At 36.7% G+C, this 24,176-nt stretch overlaps 1 protein-coding gene across 2 annotated transcripts in view; it reads right to left on the bottom strand.

Moving 5' to 3' along the window:
- HBS1L (HBS1-like (S. cerevisiae)) overlaps positions 1 to 24,176 on the bottom strand; it is a 112,308-nt gene that overhangs the window by 28,327 nt on the left and 59,805 nt on the right. For both annotated transcript variants that reach the window (XM_006834641.1, XM_006834640.1), the window contains 4 exons: positions 12,994 to 13,102; positions 8,765 to 9,027; positions 8,120 to 8,285; positions 5,225 to 5,342 (listed from right to left, as the gene is read on the bottom strand). In XM_006834641.1, coding sequence (XP_006834704.1) covers positions 5,225 to 5,342; positions 8,120 to 8,285; positions 8,765 to 9,027; positions 12,994 to 13,102 — 656 coding nt within the window. The remainder of the gene's footprint in view (positions 1 to 5,224; positions 5,343 to 8,119; positions 8,286 to 8,764; positions 9,028 to 12,993; positions 13,103 to 24,176) is intronic.

The following is a 24,176-nucleotide window of genomic DNA, read 5'->3' as shown; positions in this document are numbered from 1 at the left end:
ATGTCTGGAAATAAAAATTGAAAAGGAATGCCATCTCATTCATAGTCAAATAAAAACTCTTCAAGATCTATCCTGAAATATGACAATGTCAGTTATAGGATAATATCCATCTAACTACAAGGAAGACAAGTTAATACCTCTATTATTCAAATTTACACACCAAACACTTCTGCCAAAGATGAAGAAACTAAAGATTTTCATCAACTTTTGCAGCCTGAAACTAATTAAACATGTAATCAAGATACATTGACAATCACTGGTGACTAGAAAGTGAAAGTTTGAAACAACCAATAAGGAACAGCAGTTGGAAAATAAAATAACACCAGAAACTGCATGCTAAAGTTTTGCAAGACCATCCATCCACTTATTCACTGCAAATGTTATTGTTGGTAAGTGCTGTTGAGTCGGTTCTGACCCATAGTGACCCTTCATAGGGTTTCCTAGGAGCTGCTGGTGAGCCTGAACCACTGACCTTGCGATTCAAATCGACTTTGTAGTCCAGCGCATTAACCCACAAATACCCGTTCTCAGAAACAGAAACAGCGACTATACATGCGGACCTCACCAAATAAAATATTCAGAAATTAAATTTCCTCTATCTATGGAAACAGACAATGGCAAAGTTCAGTATCATCAGTCAGAACAAGTACAGGCACCAGCTGTGAAACAGACCATTAATGGATCATATGCAAATTCAAGTTGAAGCAGAAGAAACTGAAGTTCACCAGGGCCAAAATACGACCTTGAGTATATTGTTGACAAGTGCCATCTAGTCAACTCCAGCTCACAGCGGCCAAGCATAGGGTTTGCCAGGAAAGGCTGGTGGATTTGAACTGCTGGCCTCGTGGTTTGCAGTAGGTGCTTATCCTACAGCACAATACCAGAATTCCTTGAGTATATCTCACTTGTACTTAGAGACCATCTCAAAATAGATTTGATGCAGTGAACCTCTTTGACAAGTTTTAGGATGACATGAAGGATATCCCACATGAAGAAAACAGGTTGGTCATTAATAAGTCAGGAAAGAAAGATAAATATGGGTGTCAGAAGAGTCTCTGAAACCTGCTCTTGAATGTAGAGCAGCTAAAGCAAACAAAAGAAATAATAACATAAATGAGCTGAGCAGAAGATTTCCAAGTGTGACTCAAGAGCTAAAGAGAATGGGAGAAACGATGCATAAAAGAGCTAGATAAAAGATTTCAAAGGGTGGTTCAAGAAGACAAAGTATTTATAATGAAATGTACCAAGACTGGGAGTTAGAAAACTAAAATGGAAGAACATACTCAGCATTTCTTGAGCTTAAAGAACATAAGAAAAAATTCAAGCCTTGGAATCTATCAGCAAAACAATGAATGATACGGGAAGCATCAAAATAAGATAGACTACAGAGTCACTATATCAAAAAGAACTGGTCAACCGTCAACCAATTCAAGAAGTAGCATATGATCAAGATCTGCTAGGACTAAAAAAAGAAGTTCAATATACACAGAACGTATTGGTGAAAAGCGATTCATGAATTGACAAAACCCCAACTGAGATGTTTCAACAAATGGGTACCATGCTGGAGGTACTCACTTGTCTGTGTCAAGAAATTTGGAAGCCAGCTACCTCGCTTACTGACTGGAAGAGATACGTATTTGTGCCCACTCCAAACAAAAGTGATCCAAAAGAATGTGGAATTTATTGAACAATATCATTAATATCATACACAGTAAGATTTTACTGAATAATTGCAGCAGTACAGTAACAAGGAACTGCCTGAAATTTAAACCAGATTCCAAACAGGACATGGAATGAGGGATATCACTGCTGATGTAAGGTGGATCTTGGCTGAAAGCAGGGAATACCAGAAAGATGTTTACCTGTTTTCTTGGCTATGCAAAGGCATTTGACTGTGTATAGCATAACAATTATGAAAAACACTGCAAAGAATGGCAACTCCAGAAGATTTAATTGTGATCATGCAGAACCTGTATATAGACTAAGAAACAGTGATTCAAACAGAGCAAGGAGACACTGGTTCATTTATAATCAGGAAGGTGTGTGTCAGGGTTGAATACTTTCATCAAACTTGTTCAGTCTGTATGCTAAGCAAATAATCTGAGAAGCATACTATATGAAGAAGGATGAGGCATTAGGATTAGAGGAAGAGTTATTAACCACTTGCAATATGCAGATGATACAACCTTGCTTGCTGAAAGTGAAATAGACTGATGAAGACTAAAAGACTACAGCCTTCAGTACAGAGTACACCTCAACATAAAAATAAACAAAAATCTTCGCAACTGGACCAATATACAACATCATGATAAACAGAAAATACTGAACTTGTCAAAGATTTCATTTTACTTGGATCCACAATCAATGCTAATACAAGCAGCTGTCAAGAAATTACACTGGGAAAATTTGCTACAAAAGATCTCTTTTAAAGTGTTAAAAAGCAAAGATGCCACCTTGCAGACTAAGGTGTGCATGACCCAAGCTTTGGTATTATCAATTGTTGCATATACATGTGAGAACTAGGCAATGAATACGAAACAACACAGAATTGATACCTTTGAATTATGATATTTACAATAAAATACTAAATATGCCACAAACTTCCAAAGAAAGAACAAATCTACCTTAGAAGAAGTTCAGCCAGAAGGCTTCCTAGAAACAAGCAAGGCAAAATTTCATTTCCCATACTTTGGCTCTGGCATCAAGGGGACCAGTCCCCAGAAAAGGACATCTTACTTGACAATGTAAAGGGTCAGAAAAAAGAGGAAGACACCTGTAAGAATTAAGGTTTTGTATTAACTTGGCTAGGCTTGAATCCTCAGTGGTTTGCCAGTTAAGAGGTAGCAATTCCCCAAGATGGTAACTAATATATGTAATCACTCGCATGATGTAATCTGATGTGATCAGCTCGGCTCTGAAGCAATCCTATGTGGTAAATCCTTGCTTCTAAGATGTTAATAAGGCCAGATACCACTTAGGGGGTTAGGCTGTATCTTGATTCAATCCCTTTTAATATACTGTTAAGTACCTCGGTCAAGTCAATTCTGACCCATAGCGACCCTGTATAGGGTTTCCGAGGAGCAGCTGGTGAGCTTGAACTGTCGATCTTGCAGTTCAAATGGCTTTGCAGTCTGGCTCATTAACCCACCACAAAAGAGATTAAATATAAACATTATATAACGTAATATATAATGTATAAAAATAGATTCATATATATAAAAGAGATTAAGTTGGTAAGTCGTGCTGGACCTACCACCACCAAGAAAGAAAAGCTGGGAGATGAGTGCTTCTTTTAGACCTGAGGTCCTTACACTATGAACTCCTAGATCCAGGAAAAGATTGATGTCAAAACACACAGAGATCTCTACAGAATGGGTCTACCTACAGATACTGAAAGGAAATCAGGACCTTTCGCCAGAGTCATAGCTCTGAATTCGGACTTCTACCCTCCTAAACTGGGAGAGAATACATTCATTTGCTAAAGCCATCCACTTGTAGCATTTCGGTTACAGCAGCACTAGATCACTAAGACCCAGTGGCAACGACTGTGAGGCTGGCGAAGGACAGGCGGAACTGACTTGGACACCCAATAATAACAACTACCTCATAGAGCTGTTATAAGGATTGGATTAAATACATATGAAGCAACTGTTGTTGTTGTGTGCCACTGAGTCGATTTTGACTCATAGAGACCCAGTATATGATTTCCACGGCGGTACATCTTTATAGAAGCAGAAAGCCTTATCTTTCTCTAGCAGAGCAGCGAGCAGATTCCAGCTGCTGGCCTTAGGGTTAGCAGGGCAACGAATAACTCGTATGCCACCAGTATACCTAGTCCATACTAGGTGCTTAGTCAACAGTAATCATGATTACTTTTCAATCTTTATCCTCATTCAGTCCATGAATTTAAAAATGATATTGTAAGACTATATAGGAACTTTCTATATGGAACCAAACAATTTATGCTTTATCTTACATACTAAGCTTTTAAGATTGACAAATATTAACACTAGTATACTTTTAGGCAGGTTTTTAGGTCTCACTTTTCCCAATAATCGCTCATTACAAAGAAAATCAGTATTCTATATTTGAAGCACTATTTTCATTGTTTGAATTATTTAATGTCATCAACCTTTTTTTTTTTTTTTTACTAAATATATATGTAGGTTTATAAATTGCCACTGTCATTGGTTTTTTGGTTTTTTTTAATGTTTTATTGTGAATTATGTGATAGTTTGCATGGGAGAACATTAGTTTTACATTCATCCATGGATTGCCATGGTTACAATCCCCTACATACATCATCAACCAACCAAAGGGTATACCCTACAAGCCTTACGTCCCCTCTCCCCCGCAACCCCCGTCAGCACACAGCCCCTCTCCCTCTCTGGGTCTAAAGTCCCCAGCTGCTCCATCTCTCCATGTCATCATCTCTGCCTCCATCTCTGGTGTCACTGCTTCTCTGGGTAGGGTCCCGCTCTCTCCTCTTTTCCCTTTGATGGTACCAGGGACCTCTGCTTCTAAACTGCAAAGTTAATCACTCCCCTCCTTGCTACAAAATGTCTACCTGTACATTTCCAACCCTCACAATCAGTCCTGATAACAATTATTCACTATTGTATCACAAGAGACCTATCCACATTTCCTCTCATCAGCCCCGCCTAGACAGACTGGATACTACTCAGTGGAGATGCTACCTTCCTCCACGCCCTCTGGATCTAGGTTCCCTCTTTGTCATTGGTTTTTAATCATAAGAAAAAAAAGTGAACCACAGTATAGAAAAGCAAAAGCTTCACTATTTCTGCACATACTTGAAAATAACTAGAACTTAATATAACAAAGAGTGAATAATTATATAGTATGTATATAGTAAAGAGTGATAGTAAAGAGTCCAAACTATATACAGTAAAAATTCACTCTTTACTTATATATTAAAGAGTAAATCTTAAAGAGTCCAAACTATAAATACAAGAAACATAAAACTATATCTCATGAAGCACCCTAACATTATTTTTACTATAAAAAAATTCATAGCGTTTATATATTTGCTTCTTTATAGTAATTCAGAAAAGGTTTTATAAAGTATAGATAAAGAGATCATGCAGAATACAAATTATTCTCTATTTTTTCACGCTTTATATTTTAAAGGCTTAAATCCCAGAATTAAACATTCAAGAAACTTTATGTAGAATTGGTATACTCGAGTGAAGGAAATAGCTGGTACCTGGGCTGCTCCTGTAATCATGTTGGGAATGAAATCCTTATGGCCTGGAGCATCCATTAATGTAATAATTTTGGTTTTGGTTTCAAACTTTGTCATACCAACATCCATTGTTACTCCCCTTAAACAAAACATAAAGCGATTAGGATACCCTATATAATCAGTGTACTGGATTAAATAATAAGCAAAATAACCCTCCAAATCCTTATGTAACAATTCTACACAGATTCTTACTTTTGCTAATTAGCTACCAATTAGTGCTGAAATGTTGGCTGCAATAGTTACACCTGTATGACTTTAAAACAATGTTGTGAATACAAGAGCTTAATTTAAAAAAAGAAGAAGTTATTACTGCATGCCCATGCTTCGATAGTGCAAAAACTTTTAAGAGAATATGTGGAAATCTATGTAGGAAGGAAAATAAATACTGCAGATGAGAAAGGATTACTTTAAGAATGACCATCAGACAACATTGTCTTCATTTTCTATTGTTTATGTTTCATCAATTATAGAAATATAAAACTTTCAGTTTACAAGGCTAGTCAGTATACTACACATTTTTTTTTTTTAAAGGAGGCATTAAAGAAGATGCTCAATGGAAACAATAGAGAGGTGAACCAGAGTTCACTTTATGCCCCATGTCATCCTTCCTGGAGATTCATCACTGCCTCTACACAGACACAAAGATCTAGATTCCTATGAAAAGAATACTCCAGGAAAATCTAGAAGAGTGCTGAGCCATTCTAGAGCTCAGTACTTTCAAAGGAGAAATGAGATGGACAATAGGTAATCAATCATGCTAGTATGTCCAGAGTAGTCCAGCATAGGAAGTTAGATGTCTATCCCACCAGTAAGGTAATTGTGGGTCTACTTAGTTATGCCATTCTAATTTAATTTGAAAGTACTGAACATTTCTTGCAAAGTGATGTTTAATTTTTTTCCATATCCACAAATAATCTAGGATCCACGAGCACCTTCCAAATAGTGATGAAAAAAGTCTTACACAGAACCTGTCCTAGAATACTTTGACCAGAATGTACCTTTGGATCAGTTCTAGTCTGAATCTATAACCCTATAACATGAAAATGTCACTTCATTTTAGTAATTTCTGCTTCTTAACACTTGCAGAGTGAGTTATATGGATAACCCAGTGGAATAAATAACACTAATTATATTTTTGAAATGCGATTAAGGGTACTTAACGGTGATTTTAAATTCCCACTATGTATCTGGAAGCTTCTGCTGTCAGAAGACTAAATGAATATTCTAAAAACTATATTATGCAGAACAGCAACAAACATGAAAACCAGCAGATATACTATCAAAAATACCACAATGACTGATACATCTAGAAATCAGATTACTAGTCCACTTACCAGTTCAACTAATACTAAGAAAAGTTAAACAAGTCATTCTAACGGAAATGATTCTGGCCCCGATTTCTGTACCTATGTACAAGAATGATGCAAAGAAAACTACAAAAGCAACATATTTTTAAAAATTGCTTTTTAAAATATGTTACGTGCCATCGAGTCGGTTCCAACTCATGGCAACCCTATATAGGGTTTCCAAGAAGCAGCTGGAGGATTGGAACCACCAACCTTGCAGTCCAGTGCTTATTATGATAAAATGCAGGTGAAGATTATTCCGGCTGTTAATTATGATATCTTACACGATTCCACTGTTTTCCAAACAGTGGCAACTGTGCAGCTAGCTTGCTCACTATGCTGGAAAACCAAAAAAGCTAAGGAATATTAAAACCTGCTTTACTGAGAACTACTTTATATATTACAAGTGGACTGTCTATAGTTGTAAGAAAATAAATATACACAAAAAAAGATGTATGAAAATCTAGATACATTCTCCACTTACGTAAGGTCCTTAAAAAGATTCTCATAGGACTTTGGAGTTATTATTTTGACACAGCCACTGATATATCTGCCACTTAATTTGTAAGGTGTCCACTTTTCTGATAAAGGTGCCATTGGTTCCCCCATCCCAAACAGCACAACCACCATATATATACACGTACTACTCTAAAAATATTTCAAAAGTTATTATGTAAGTAGCTTTGGACAGAATTATATAAGCAGCTACAGTCTCCAACTGGAATTCCTGTGAAATTGACATTAATCACAGGAACAGACACCGGAGTCACATGATGGGTAAATCTATAGTAAGTAGTTATGTGCCGTGGAGTCGGGTCCGACTCATAGTGACCCTGTACAGGGTTTCCGAGGCTGTTAATCTTTACAGGAGCAGAAAGCCTCATCTTTCTCCGGTGGGACAGCTGGTAGTTTCGAACTGCTGACCTTAAGGTTCTCAGCCCAATTCATAACCACTACGCTGCCAGAGCTCCTTGGGGTAAATCTATAGGAAAGGTCTAAATTACTTTTGTATGGATTCTGTCTCATAGTACAAAAGTATAAAAATGTCTTAAATAAAAGTAATTTGTATTTTCTGATCAATTTTATTTTATACAGGTAAGAGTGTAACACAAAGATTTACCTTTTCTTTATAACTTGATGTAAAATTCAGAGTGTTATTCACAAGACTCAAACTCAAGACAATTCAGTATATATTTAGGAAAAACTGATATGTCCTCCAAAAAATGATCAGTCTAGGAATTTTGACTGCTTTTTATTCTGTGTGCAGCCCTTTCTTTTTAAAACAACCTTCTTTTAAACTATTCTCACTGAATTTTGAAGATTAAACACATACACAGATTATAATGAAAAATACATCAAAAACTTTCTCTGATAATTAGAGGTTTTTCCCACAAACATTCAGTCTCTAAAATATTTCATGGTACGTTTTATACCTATTCAACATGTCACATATTTATATCAAATGATTACATGTCATTTCAAGCTGAAAATTGTGAAATATGGTGACTACCTTTCCCTTTCTTCTCCAGTCTCATCCAAGACCCATGCATATGCAAACGAGGCTTTGCCAGCCTTTTTAGACTCTTGTTCGTACTTGTGCATGGTTCTCTTGTTTACATTGCCCAGAAGATACAGCATATGGCCCATCAGTGTACTTTTCCCAGCATCAACATGACCTAAGGAAAGTGGATTCAGGATTAACACTAGGTACATTTTTCAGATGTTGTGGATATTGAGGCACTGCATGAATGTTTAATTCAATAGTTCGTGTCGATATTTAGTAAATACCAATTTTTATTAAATGCAGTTAAGGTATCTATATATAGAATAAAAGGCCATGTCTCCTGTGAGAGGGGGAAAACTCCCCTGCTTTTTGGAAATTAAAACTGTCACCAAGACACACCAGCTTCAAAATGCTCACAAAGTGAAGATGCCACAATCAAGTCTAGTGAGTGCCTTGGTAACTTGGCAGTATTTAACCCGGGGGAGATGTGGAAGGGATGACTAGAGAGCATTATGATGCAATGCCTCCTTCCTTGCTTTATATTATACCCAGACAGACACTCAGAGTGGAACCCGTTTCCTTCCTGTGGCTAGAAAGCTGTCAGACCTAGTGTAGAGCTGACTGGCAATCCAGAGCAACAAAGGGCATTACCAATGACCACTAAGTTGAGGAGCTGCTTCCCCCCTTGGCGATTCTCCAGTTCTGCTTTCACATCTATCTTCTGCCTCACTTTGCTAGACTTTTTCACTGGCGTTGGTGCTGAACTCTGTTCTTCAGATGCATGAATGGTGTGGGCTGGAAGAGGTGATTTAGAAACAGTGTCAAGAGCATCAGAAGCAGCAATGCTGACATCTTCACTGGGAAGTCCTCTCTGAGGTGTGTGGAAACTATGACCATTGTCTTCCGCAGTTAGTCTACAGAAAGTAAAGACAAGAAAAAAAATGTTTTAAACATCTCAACTGAACTCTAAAAAATGTTACAAAGGCAGAGAAGTTGTCTCTTCAAATTCCTTTACTCTCCAAACCCAAAGTGATCTCTGATAAGTGGCCAGAGTCTGTTAAGGTGGAAATGATAAGTGGCTACACCCAAACCACACGAACACACATATGGAAGATCCCAGGAGAAAAACAGTCTACCAAAAATTGAGATAAGAAGAAAATATCCTGTAAAATAACTGAAACTCAAAGTCTAAGCCTATCTCCTTGGCTATATAATTTTATCATAAACAGAAGGCATAAAGGAAATACTTTGTGAAAAGTGCCACCAAATACATTCCAGGAAATAAACTAGTATTAAAAACCTGTTTTTCCCCCAACTCACTCATCCAACAACAAAGACTTGTGATCTTTCTTTCTTCTTGGTGGAACCACTGTTTACTTTTATTGAGAATTGAGTGAAGGTTCACAGGACAGATAATCAGTTTTACATTCGATGAATTATTATAATGATTACAATCTCCTCCTTGCACCATCAGCTAACAGTATTTACCTCTGTTATCTTTCTTTTTTTGGATGTACACATACTACAATGAAAATATATATTTGTTTAAATATCCAAAGGGCACGTTTTGCAAGCCAGCCTCCTGCCTGCAGGCAAACTGCCTTTCTTAGTCCGTGGGCCTAGAGTCCTCTGCTGCTCTATCTCTCTATGCCATCTCCTCTGCCACCATCTCTGTTGTCACTGCTTTTCTGGATAGGATCCCTCGCTCCTCACACTCTACCCTCAAGATGGTCCTAGAGGCTTCTGGTTCCTGAAATGACTGTTCTTAAAGCTGCAACCACTATTCTTAAAGCAGGCAGCTCTAATTGGCTATAGTTTCTTAATACTTTCAGAAGAGGAGTTTTAAGTCATTAATTTAACAAATTATAATTTACAAAAAAAAACAACATGCACTGCATATTGAGAAGAAGAGAAGGGAAAAAAACTAAGCCATCATCATGCTTAGAAAAAGCCAACAATCTAGTGAGGAATGCAGGTATGTAGACTAGAAGCAAGACTAGCCAGCTTAATTTACTCTCTCTTTGACAAGGCAGCGGTTCTAACAGTAAACACCCATACTAGTTCTTTAGTTAGTGCTGAATATTCCCACAGAAATTAGTACTAGTACTACCCCCACTGAAACTTAGAAAGTGCCATCAATCAAACTGTCACATGCTTTATATTTCCTTCAACAGTTGTAGATAAACAGAATTAGGAGAAAGTAAGCTAAATGACAAGTTATGAATAATGAAGTCAATTATACTGAACTCCATATGGAGTTGGCAGAGAACCACACATAAAGCAATCTGTACTAAAGAGTTAAGCCGCAGCACAGTGGAAATGCATACACTGGCCCTTCACTGTATGCTTCAGCAAAGGGTCAGACTAGTTCTATTTCTTCATTCAAACCCTTATATCCGTATCCATCTAATCTTTGAAAATCTCCATTAATTTTAGTATTCATTTTTTTAAAACTATGTAAACATATTACGTCTATGTTGAATTACTGGGAGAAAAATACTAGAAAAATGTTCCCTTTCTTTTAAAGAATTCCGACAGACTTAGAATTAAGCCAAGTTAAATGTAAAAACATTGATTTGAAACACCACACACTAGCGACAATCTGCATTTCAAGGAGTAAATAAAATACACATTTCAATAAAAGTCTTCTACCAAAATGACTAGGCATAGGCTATGATCCAATCTGGGAGAAATCAAATATTTGTTTATTCTGGCAACAGAATCTTTTCCCCAGTGGAAAGTTGATGTTAAATCCAATATGAAAAATAGATCGAATCAGAAGTGTCCTGGGTGACAGCGCTCAGTCACCAATCGAGGCAGCCCTGCAGAAGGGCTACTCAGGATAGCAAGTGCTTCACAAAGCAGGTCTGAGTTTTTCATTTCAGTCAGAATTCAATAGCATAAAAGGTTTCCTTGTTTTCATGATAACAGTCCCCCTTCAACTAAATCAAGCAGGAAACAGACAAAAAACCTTTCTGTAAATGTGAATGCTTCTTCATAAAACTACAGACTTAGGCTTTCTTCTTGAATTATTTATGATACTTGGAAGCTAATAATTCAGGTTTAAGAGGTGAAATGCAGAGTACCTGTTCTCTGTGCACTGGTCTATCCCTTTTTATGTGCATGCATTTATTTATCATTCTTAAAATTAGTATAGAAAAAGTTTGCTGAACCCATAATTATAGACCTTTCATATTTGGTGACCTCTCCCAAAGGGCCACATCAAGATACTGATTCATAAGCTGTATTTTTTGCATTAAAATAGTTTCTAAAGATTTTTAAAATAAAACATATTTCCCCAAAGACACTGATCAGTAGTTATTTAAATAACTACCCAGTGAGAAGACTAGTAAAATGGGCATAAATGGTCCCTTGTCTTCATGAAGCAAGCAATCTGTCTAACCAAATTCTCAAAGGCTTGCACTGCACTTGCAAAGTGGAAAGCTGGATTTCAAAGCATTATTTATTTGTATTTATTATTTATTTATATTTCTTGATCATTTGTTGCATAGTATTTTCATATTATAAACAGCCATGTATTCATTTATAATACAGAATATCAACTAATGACATTTCTATATTAAGATCATGAGCTCCTTAGAATAAAAAATCGTGTACTTTATTTACTTTTCTTTCTCTCAATGGAAAAAATCCAACAGTATGATAAAATGGCACATAAGACTAGGGATAAAAAATACATTTATAATTGCAATAACCCAGTATCAATTCAGAGAGAGAGAAATATACATATTAGAAATGTTGCTGAAGTGTCGTTGACTCAGTTCCAACTCTTAGCAACCCAGTATAAGGTTTTGAAGAGCAGCTGGTGGGTGTGAACCATGGACCTTGTGGTGACAGTCCAGTGCTGATCCTACAGCATAAAACTAGTTCATCACTAAAGTTCTTCCTAACCAAGATTTAGGACGTATCTACTAATTTAGATAAATACTTCTTGATTAAAAAATAACACAAAACCCTACTGTGTATATATATGATAATAGTGTTACTGGCAGGCAAAATATATACAATTTCTAGGATACAGATTTAGGGAACAAACAAAAAATTTTAAAGAGATTAAAATTTAATGTTTCAATTGTACTTTTATTTTAAGCCTCAAGCAACCCATTTCCATTTATCTCTTTAACACTCCAGGAAAATCTTTAGAAACTGCAATAAGAAAGAAAATAAGCACCATGCACTGGACAGCAAGATTGGTTTGAATCGCATGGTCGACAGTCCAGTCTGCCAGTCGCTCCTTAGAGACCCTAGACATCATTGCTATGAGTCGGAACCAACTCAACGGCACTTAACAACAACAACATTATTATCTATTACTATTTTTCCCTAGATGTTTGAAATTTTATGTGTTGTCATTTTATTTGTTATGTCGGTTAGATCAGTTTTATTCAATATGGAAAATTTCAAAGAGAGCATTTCAATTATTAAAATATTTTTTCAATGATCCCAACAGTAATAATCCCATGATTCACTCACAAGTAACTACTAAACCCTTTTTACCTAGTTTAATAGGATAAACCTAATAGAAAAAAAGTTTAGCACTAAATGTCGTAAATGTTTTTATGTCATGTCATTTAATCCATGTGCAGAAACTGACAATGAAACACATTAAGTGACATGCACTGCTACAATTAGGCTGAAACGTAAAACTTTTGTACAAGTTAACAGGAGACAATGAAGTCCTGGTATGGCACTGTAGGATAAGCAGTGGACTGGTAACCATAAGGGTGTCGGTTCAAACTCACCAGCTGCTCCTCAGAAATCGTATACAGTGTCACTCTGAGTCAGGAGTGAACCCATAGCACTTAATGACAATGGAAGACAATAGTTGTTTTAAAAAATTCGAACTTTTAAAATCTTACCCAGGAACTTCAAATCCCATAGTTTGCTTCTTTCCAGATACAGTCATTTTAGCAACTTTTGGCACAATTTCAGAATCACTTCGAGATGACTGGGAGTCTACTGATTTTCCTAATGAAATAAAATACAAAAGGCTAATTCTTTAAAAACAAATTACTAGAAATCCACATACAAGTTATATATTATAAAAGTACAGGTTCTGATAATTAAGCTTCACAGAATTACGCCTTTATAAAAACATCTAGTGAAATATTAAAATGCTGTAAGAAATTCTTCTACCACCCTATTCTGGGAAATCCCCTACTGTCTGGACTCTCCTATGCTCAACCTCTAGCAAATCTCTTCCTAATTCTGAAGTGACTAGTGAGTTTCAGTATTAAGAGCTCACCAGGTGGTTTCTACACTGAGCCATGCTCTGATATTATACCTAGACTGCACCTCCCTCTCACATCACACCCTTTTCTCAACACTAAGATGAGTTGGTCAGTTAGCAGATGGCTACACTATTTTTAATCTTGTAATACCTACAAACTGATGAGCAAGTTGAAAGTCTGCTGAATTGTGCTTGAACAATGCATATTAATTTATTTGTATGCAATCTTAGAAAGATCTTTGACATGTACAAAAAACACTGTGAAAGAAATCCATGTAGGAAAAGTGAATTAAAAACACAGGAGTAAATTATCAGCTAGATCACAGTAACACTTTCATGTATTGATCCTTTAAGGACTAAAACTGCTTATACAAGTATGTATAAATTAGGTGGTGCAATGGTGTGGCACTGTGGGTTAATACACCAGAATGCAAAGTCATTTGAACTGCAAGGTTGGCAGTTCAAGCTCACCAGGAAACCTTATACAGGGTCGCAAAGGGTCGGAACCGACTCGACGGCACTTCACAACAACAGTATAGAGTATATCATGGAACTAGTATACAGACCATTCCAATCAGGGCCACAATAGATGAACTTTGATAAAGTGGAAGAAAAACATGGTACAGAACGCCAATTCATTAAAAAAACAAAAACAAAGTAACTGGACCATTTGAGACTAGAGGACTCCCTAAGATATTCTTTAAACTTTGAACTGAAATTATCTGCTGGTCTTTTGATAGGAATAACAGTTAGGAACACAAAATACAAGATGTTACCAGTGTACAGTGTGCTCCACAAAACATGAGACAAAAAAGTTAATAGACCTACACCTATGGAAGCAGTAGCTCAAATGAGGGAACAAATTCTTACAAGAATCATTCCTACCCCCTCCACACACAGAGTAGACAGGGATGGGCAACTTGGACATTGGCTTCCCAAAATGGGGAGGGGGAGATACAAAGGCGAGAAGTGACTGGCTTACAAGCTTTCAAGAGGGAACCTAGAGCCAGGGGGCCTGGAGGAAGGCAGAATCTCCAGTGAGTAGTATCCAATCTGCCTAGACGGAGCTGATGAAATGAAACACAGATGGGTCTCTTGTGATACAATAGTGAATAATTGTTATCAGGACTGATTGTGAAGGTTGGAAATGTAAAGGTAGACATTTTATAGCAAGGAAGGGAGGGAATAACTTTTCAGTCTAGGAGCGGAGGTCCCTAGGACCATCAACGGAGAAGAGGCGAGAGCGGGAACCTACCCAGAGAAGCAGTGATGCCCAAGATGGAGGCAGAGACAATGACATGGAGCAATGGAGCAGCTGGGGACTTTAGATCCAGAGAGGGAGAGACTGTGTGCTGAAGACTAGGGGGTGGGGGTGGGGCGGGGATAGTGTAGGGGCAGGCTTGCAGGGTATACCCTTTGGTTGGTTGATGATGCATGGAGGGGATTGTAACCATAGTAATGATAGGATGTACGATAGAATGAATGTAAAACTAATGTTCTCCCATGTAAACTATCATATAATTCACAATAAAACACTTTTAAAAAAAAGGTTAATAGTTACTCACTCGAAGGCAAATATGAGAAGGGGGCAGGGAACCAAAAGCACTGGAAATGGAGTAGTAACTAGAAGACAATTAAAGAGAATTCTGACATGTTATGGAAATGAAGCTAATGTCACTGAACAATTTGTATAGAAAATGTCAAATGGGAATGCAATTTGCTGTGTAAATTTCTACCAAAAACACAATAAAATATTTTATTAAAGACAGGCTGTTTATTGTGGGGTTGTTATACCACAAAAGAAAATGAAAATCTGTTTCAATAAAGGTAAGGTTAAAAATACTATACATTTAGACAATGGAATATTGTCCTACAATTATAGAAGCAGTAGGCCTACATGCATGAAAAAACACTGTGGCCCATTATAATGGGGAAAACAATCCCATTACTATACAGAGATGACCCTAGAGTGTTATTAGCATTAAGAAGTCCAGAAGAATGAATTTTAAAATTATTTCTAGGAAAGAAAGAGGGGAGTTGGCAACAGTTATTCATTTTAGACTTCTATATTACAATTATATTTTTATAATTAAAAATATTTTAGGTGAAAAAAATATATTTTAAAACAAATGATTTCAAAACATTAATAATGTGTTTCTGTACCATCCTTCAGGGACTCTCTTGATTTTTCTTAGCTAATAATAAGGTAAAATCTACTGAATCACACAATTGGAGGACCACATTCCAAACTCTTCCCATCACTGATCTTGCACACAATGGTATTGAAAACACACACTGAGAAGTTAAAGCGTTGAGATAAAGGTACAAAGTTCCTCTAATCAATCATTCGGTGGTAACTGTACACTCAGAACAAAGGCAGTCTTGTTTTGTGTTATAACTCTCTTGTTTAGACTCTTAAGGTTCCGTGCATCTTTAGCATTTCTATTTTTCCACAAACTAAGCATTTGGTACATCATCTACACATGTTGGGTGAATAGTAGATGAATGAGTGAACAAAATAATTTCTGAGAGCACTTTCCATACTCTGGTATATTGCTAAAGAACTGATGGTGAAAACTAAATCAGAATTGTAAATGTGATTTGTCTGAATGTGTACCATCATACCAGATAAACAAAAAACACACTAACACTATCCAAAAATGCATCCTGAACTCATCAGATTCTCTAAAGCAGGCCTTCTCACACTCGGCAAAATACTGATATTTGAGGCTAGATAATCCCTTGTTAAGGAAAGAGTAGTACGATGTATACCAGCATCCCGAAAATGTCTCCAAACATTGCCAAAAATGCCTTGTGGGGCAAATTCACCTTCGGTTGAGAAGTAATCAAATGAGTTATTAGCAAAAGAATTAAATGCCTGTTAGATATAGCTAAGATCCAGCTGGTATACGCAATGGTTTCCCTATGGTCTCTTCTGAATCTGGATTGAATCCAGTAGTTTCCTCCCTATCCATGTATCTCTGTAACATTTTAAAAATTATCTTCAGTAAAATTTAACTTGTGTGTAATATTAATGCTATTATTTGATAATTTCCACATTCTGTTGGCATACTTTTTTTTTTTCTTTTTAAATGAGCACAAATATGGACCTCTTCCAGTCAGTTTGCCAGGTCCTCCAAATTTCTTGGCTAGATGAGTGAATACCTCCAGTTCTACATCTGTTTCTTGAAACATTTCAATTGTACTCATCAATTCCTAGAGTCTTGCTTTTTGTCAATGCCTCAGTACAGCTTGGGAATCTTCCTTCAATACCAGAAGTTCTTCATCATATGCTACTTTAAAAAATGGTTGAATGTCAACCAATTCTTTTTGCTAGTGATTATGTATATTCTTTCCATTTATTTTTTATACTTCCTGTGTCTTTCAATATGTTACTCTTAGAATTCTTCAATACTGCAACTTGAGGTTTTGATATTTTCTTCAGTTCTTTCAGCTTCAGAAATGTCAGGGATATCCTTCCCTTTGGAGTTTCTAACTCTAGATCTTTGCACATTTCATTATACTACCCTACTATCTTCCTAAGACATACACTGAAATCTTCTGTTTACCTCTTATACATCATTACATCTTTTTCACTTACTTTAGCTACTCTAGTTCTAGAGCAAAGGCATTTAGTTGTGTTGTTGTTGTTGTTATCAAGCGCCATTGAGTTGGTACCGACTCATAGCAACCTTATGCACAGAACAAAACACTACCAGATACTGGACCAACCTCATTACTGTTGCAATACTTGAGTCCATCGGTGCTGCCACTTGGCCAATCCAATTCGCTGGGGGGTGGGGGGGGGTGTCTTCCTCTTTTTCTCTGACCCTCCACCTTACCAAACATGATATCCTTCTCCAGTGACTGGTCCCTCTTGACAACATGTCCTAAGTATGAGAGACGGAAGTTTGGCCATCTTGGCCTCCAAGGAGCACTCTGGCTGCAATTCTTCCAAAACAGATCTATTAGTTCTTTTGATAGCCCATGGCACTTTCAATATTCTCCTCCAACATCATAACTCAAAAGCATCAATTCTTCTACAGTCTTCCTTACTCACTGTCCAGCTTTCACATGCATATGAGGTTACTGAAAATACCATAGCTTGGGTCAGGCACACCTTAGTCCTCAAGCTGACCTCTTTGCTCTTCAACACTTTAAAAAGGTCTGTGCAGCAGATTTGCCTAATGCAATACATCGTTTGATTTCTTGACTGCTGCTTCGTGATTGTTGATAGTTGATCCAAGAAGAATGAAGTCCTTGACAACTTCAATCTTTTCTCCGTTGATAAGAAATTTGGTCATGTAGATCCTAACCAATTAAAAACACTGAGAAGACTGGAAATTCCAGAACACTTAATTGTGCTCATGTGGAACCTAGGCATAGACCAAATAGAACAAGAGACTACTGGATGATTTAAAATAAATCTGAAATTGATCAAACATAAAACCAAGATGTACTGATAATTACTGCAGATTGAAATGCAAAAGTTGGAAATAAAGCATTGGAAAATATGTCTCTGGTAATAGAAATTGTGCTGGCGATTGCATGACAGTATTTTGTAACACCAATAACTTATTCGTTGCTAATACCTTTTCTAAAAATAAAAGATATCTGTAAACATGGACCTCATCAGATAGAAAAAAAGAAGTCAGACTGACTACATCTGTGGGAAGAGATGGTGGTAAAACTCGATACAATCTGCCAAAAGGCAAGAGGTAGTTTGTGGAGCAGACCAACAATTATTTGCTCATATATAAGCTCATGGTAGCATAGTGGTTACGAATCGGGCTGTGAGCCGCAAGGTCAGCAGTTCGAAACTACCAGCGTTCCGCGGGAGAAAGATGAGGCGGTCTGCTCCCGTAAAGATTTACAGCCTCGGAAACCCTGTGTAGGGTCGCTATGAGTCGAAATCGACTCCACGGCACATAACAACAACAATATAAGCTCATGAAGAACCTGAAGAAAATTAAAATAAGTCCCTGGGAGCCAAAATATGATCTGACCGTATCCTACCTATATTGAAAAATCATCTCAAGAACAGATTTGATTTGTTACATACTAATGAATACCAAAAGAGCTGTGAGATGACATCAAGAACATCATACAAGAAGTAAAAGGTCATGATGAAAACAAGAAAGGAAAAAAACAAAATAGATGTCAGAAGAGAATATGAAACTTACTCTCCTGTGTAGAGATGCTAAATAAAATGGAAGATTGAGGAAGTAAAGAGGTGAACACAGAATTTCAAAGAGCAGCTAGAGAAGACAAAGTCTAGTATTATAATGAAATGTGTAAAGACCTGGAGATAGAAAACCAAAAGGGAAGAACACACTCAACATTTCTCAAGCTGAAAGAACTGAAGAAAAAATTCAAGCCTCAAGTTGCAATATTGAGGGATTCTCAGGAGTTCAAATCCTACAGGGTCATTATGAATTGGAACTGACTCAACAGCACTTAACAACAACAATGGGCAAAATATTGAATGATGAAGAAAGCATCAAAAAAAAAAAAAAAAAGATCAAAGGAATACACAAGTCTCTGCACCAAAAATAAATGCTTGATGTTCAACCATTTCAAGAGGTAGCATATGATCAAGAGCCAATGGTGCTGAAGAAAGAAGTCCAAGGTGTACTGAAGGAAGAGGCGAAGACAAGGATCAGGGAATACAAATTGAAATCTTTCGATAAACTGATAAATCACCGGAGGCACTCACTCATCTATGCGAAGATATTTGGAAGACAGCTACTTGGCCAACTGATGGGAACAGAGCCTATTTGTGCCCATTACAAAGAAAGGTGACCCAGTAGAATGCAGAAATCTTTGGACAATATCATTAATATCACATACAAGTAAAACTTTGTTATAGATAACTCAAAAATGGCTGCAACAGTACATTGACAAGGAACTACTAGAGGTTCGAATCAGACTCAGACAAGGACGTGGAATGAGGGATATCACTGCTGACATCAGACGGATCTTGGCTGAAAGCACAGAATACCAGAAAGATGTTTACCTGTGTTTTATTGACTATGCAAAAGCTTTTGACTGTGTGGATCATGACAAGATATGGATAATATTGTGAAGAACACTTAACAGTTAATTGAACCTGGACATAGACCAAGAGGCAGTAGTTCAAACAGAATAGAAAACTAAATGATATAAAATTAAGAAAGGTGTGTGCCAGGGTTATAATTTTTCACCATACTTATTCAATCAGTATGCTCAACAAGTAATCTGAGAAGCTGGATATTATGAAAAATAATGTGGTATCACAATTGAAGAAGACTCATTAACAACCTACAACATGCAGATGATACAACCTTGCAAGGTATAAGCAAAGAAGACTTAAAATACTTAGTGATGAAGATCAAAGAGCACAATCTTTAATACAGTTGCAGCTCAATGTAAAAAACAAAAACCCTCACAATTGGGCTGACTAATAAATAACATCATGATTTATGGAGAAAAGATTGAAGCTGTCCAAGACTTCATTTTGCTTGGATCCACTATCAAAACTCATGGAAGCAGAAGTCAAGAAATCAAATGACAAACTGCATTAAGCAAATCTGCTGCATAAGACCTTGTTAAAGTGCTCTAGAGCAGATACAAGTTTGAGGACTACAGTACACCTAATCCAAGCCATAGTTTTTTCAATACCCTCATATGTATGTTAAAGTTGGACAATGTAAGACGGTAGAATTGATGCATTTGAGTTATGGTGTTAGAGAACAATATTAAAAATGCCATAGACTGCCAGAACAAACAAATCTGTGTTGGAAGACATAAAGCCAGAATGCTTCTTAGAAGCCAGGAGATGGTGAGGCTTGCTTTTCACACATAGGACATACTATCAGGAAAGACCAGTTCCTGAAGAAAGACATCATTCTCAGATAAGTGGAAGGTCAGTGAAAATAGAGGAAGACCCCATAATGAAGTTGATGGGCACCATGGCAGCAACAATAGCTCAAATGTAGCAATGACTGTGAGGAGGGTGCAGGACCGGGCACTGGTTTATTCTGCTCTGCACAGGGTGTCGCTTGAGTCCGAACTAACTTGAAGGCACGTTAACAATAACAATAAAGGGTACTAGGAATACTTGATGCCTTAATGGATACAAGGGTAAGAGCTAAAACAATTCCCAAGTTTTCTGGCAAGGAAAAAAATGGTAAATAGTAGTGCCATAACCCAAATAGGGGTTTGTTGCTGTTGTATGTGCCATGGAGTCAGTTCCAATTCATAGCGACCCTGTAGGGTTTCAGAGGCTGTAAATCTTTACAGGAGCAGAAAGCCTCATCTTTCTCCCGTGGAACAGCTGGTAGTTTGGAACTGCTGACCATGAGATTAGCAGCCCAATTCCTAACCACTACGCTACCAGAGCTCCTTAAATAGGGGTTACTTTCAAGGAAATCAAGAAAAGTATGGTCAGGCACTTCTCTTAGACAGTTCATTCATTCAGCACAAAGTTGCAGCAGTCTATTTAGGAATTCTGCTGTCACTGAAGAATTTACTTGTTAAAGCCTACTTAAGCCAGTTCAAGCCTTTAGCGTTTCAAGGAAACTATAGCGTTCTGTGGGTTAATGCACTGACCATACACTGTAGGATCTGCACTGGACTGTGAACCACAAGGTTGGCAGCACAAACCCACCTCCCTGGAAAGGTGTACTCCCTCCAGGGTAGGTATGAGTGAGAACCCACTCAATGACACTTAATAACAATGAATAAAGAACATGTTTGTCAGAGATTCCTTTAAGACACACAGAAATACACAAACAACATCTGAATATCCAGGTTTGCAGAGCAAAAGAAATGTAAATGTCAGTAAAATACACAAAGCAGCTCAAGACCTAAGAGCCACTTTATCAGAAACAGAAAGCAAGGAAGAAACCCAAATACTCAATTAAGAGGATATACAAAATAAATAGTCAGATTCCTTGTATTTACATTGAATTTAATTTAATACAATCATGGGACTTTGAGGAAGATTTGGTCTAGTCCATCAGTTTACAGATACAAGTGGTTGTAAATTTTCACAGATCGCATGACTAACCGAGGTGAGTTTTCCCCAGGCTGCTCCCAAGGGTACCATCCATTCTGAAGCTTTCCAAGTGTCTTGTAGCTGTGCACCCACAGGACTTCATAGAAGTGGTTTCCTTAAGATGCCTGAACCAAGCATATCTTGAAGTCATTTAGATACAAAGAGCAGCTTAATGAAGCAAGTGCCTCTAAAAATTGTTAAAGATTAGTCTAGATCATGATTTTGTGATCTCTCCTGAGGAATGATTTTAGTTAGGTTGATGATCATTAACATCTATGGAGATACTCCGGAAATAACTGTTAATATAAAGAACCAATGATTTTGATACAGTTAAATGTCTGCATTTCAAAATCTCTCTGTATGTTTCCTAGCTATAAAATCATTGGTTTTGGTTTAATGTAATTTTAGTTGCCACTGGGAAGCCAGGAGCTTACTAGTCCTTATGTGTCTAAGAGTAAACACACCGAGATATTGACTTAATGTTTTGATTATGCTGGTTTATGAGCTACGGAAAGGGATACTTATGCTCTAAATCATACAAAATAGCATAATGCTGTCTATTTTTGATGACTAAAATTTTCCCAAATTCCTAAAAATTATAGCTTCAGACAAAAATGATAACTTGATCAAAGGCCTTTACTGTATCTTCTCATGTGGCATGTACTGTTTTCTGCCTGTATCCCATCAATATATAGCGCTTTTATGATCACTCCAACTAATATGAGTTCCTGAAGGACACTATTACAATTTTTCTACATCCACTCCACTGCTCAGTACATGCATAGTTGGCACTCAAATAGTTAATAAAATTATGTCATTTTATGTAGAAAAAAATTAATACATGTTCCAGTGATTCTCCTCTTGAGAAGAATGTGCAGATCAAAAGAACAGGACATCTTTGATCCTTCTCCTTTGAAAATTATTGACATTGGGAGATACAAACACTAACAAGGCACTTATCTCTTATGTGTAGTGGGATAGAAAAGAAGATTGAGATCTAATCTTACAGATATGAGCCTCATGTAAATTAAGCAACTTGTCCAAACTACTTTAACATTCTTTGCAAATTATAACCACCTATCTCTTCTTGGTGGCTTTCAGAAGTTGTTATAAAACTAGTTCAGATGACCATCTAAAATCCTGCCTTTATAATCCAATGTTAATATGGTGGTGGTGGTAGTTATGTGCCATGGAGTCGGTTCTGACTCATAGCGACCCTGTTACAGGGTTTCCGAGGCTGTAAATCTTTACGGGAGCAGAAAGCCTCACCTTTCTCCTTGGAACAGCTGGTAGTTTCAAATTGCTGACCTTGCGGTTCGCAGCCTGATTTGCAACCACTACGCTACCAGAGCTCCTTAATTTTAATATATACTTAGCCTATTTAGTGGAATCCTAGCACTTAACAACAACTAAGTGTGGCACTGTAGTTCAAACACCCCGCCGCTCCTTGGAAACCCTATTCATGGTCACTATGAATGGGAACTGACTGGGGGACACAAACTTATCTGGTGAGACTTTCTTCCTGACATACATATATATTAACCTCTAAATGACATCAGCCACAAACTCTAATGAGACAAACTAAAGCAATCAAAAGTTTTTGGAAATGTAATACTATTATCTACATCAAATACAGTACTAGTTTACTGAAACTATTTACTAGAAAGAATGTTCTTAATTTTCAAACACAAGACCCTCTCCACCACACATACACAAAACTAAAATCTATAACAGAATGTGAAAAATATTAGAAAGAACAATTTGAAAAATAAACTTGCTGACTTTGTGTCACTAAGAAAATTTCAAATTTGAATAGCATCCCAAAAGTTTGCACTAGTATGAAACATTATTTTTTTTTAAATTTAAAATGAATTTTATGATTTTAAAATCAATGTTTTCAAAGCATTCTCAATTTGGGAATAAAAAGTGACTACACATTGAAAATGCTTACATATATAATAAAAAAATTATAAATATAAGACCTCAACAGCAAAGAATTAAAATACACAGAAAAAGTCTGAAAGGAAACATGACAAAGCACCAAGTATGGCCGTTGTCTTTGAGTAAGAAAAAGCACAGGTGATTTCCCCCTTTTTTGACATTAATATATTAATGTTGTTGTTGTTGTTAAGTGCTGTTCTGTCAGTTCGGACTCATAACAATCCTGTACCAAGTTTTCAAGGAGCAACTGGTGAGTCTGAACCGAACTTGTGGTTGAAACCGACCTTGAGGTCTTGTGCTTATTATCCTACATAGTAAGTTGACAGATTTTTTTTTTTTTTTTTAATGATGACTTTTTATAGTTATATGGTTCAGGTAGAAACAGACTGAAGATAAATTTACAACAAACCCTTTTAATGGAAGATAATTCACACTTTTCTTAAAGTTGTTCAGATCAAAATAACTTAAGGTTGGTATTTTAACGTTATTAAAAAAAAGGAACTTCAACAGGGATTTTCCAAATAAGTACACTTTTTGCCATCAATTTTTATTTTCCCTATAAATGTTTTCATGTGCCAGTACATATAAGGACACACACACAAAGATTTAAATATTTCAAAGAAAAAATGCTAAATTTTCAATGGAAAAACGATTTCAAATATGAAATCATTTCACTGAATCTGACTGAATTTAAATTCTAGTTACATGACGTACATTCAGAAAGTACCCTAACTAGACAGATTACAGAGACCAAACCACTTCCTTCAATAAAACAGCTGTAACGACTGTGATTTACTTTTCACTTTACAACATTTCCATAGCATCATTTGCTT

This window comes from Chrysochloris asiatica, unplaced genomic scaffold (genome assembly GCF_000296735.1).
Source record: "Chrysochloris asiatica unplaced genomic scaffold, ChrAsi1.0 scaffold00013, whole genome shotgun sequence".
Taxonomy (NCBI): domain Eukaryota; kingdom Metazoa; phylum Chordata; class Mammalia; order Afrosoricida; family Chrysochloridae; genus Chrysochloris; species Chrysochloris asiatica.
The sequence above is the reverse complement of the archived record's forward strand: the minus strand, read 5'-3'. Positions and strand labels throughout refer to the sequence as shown.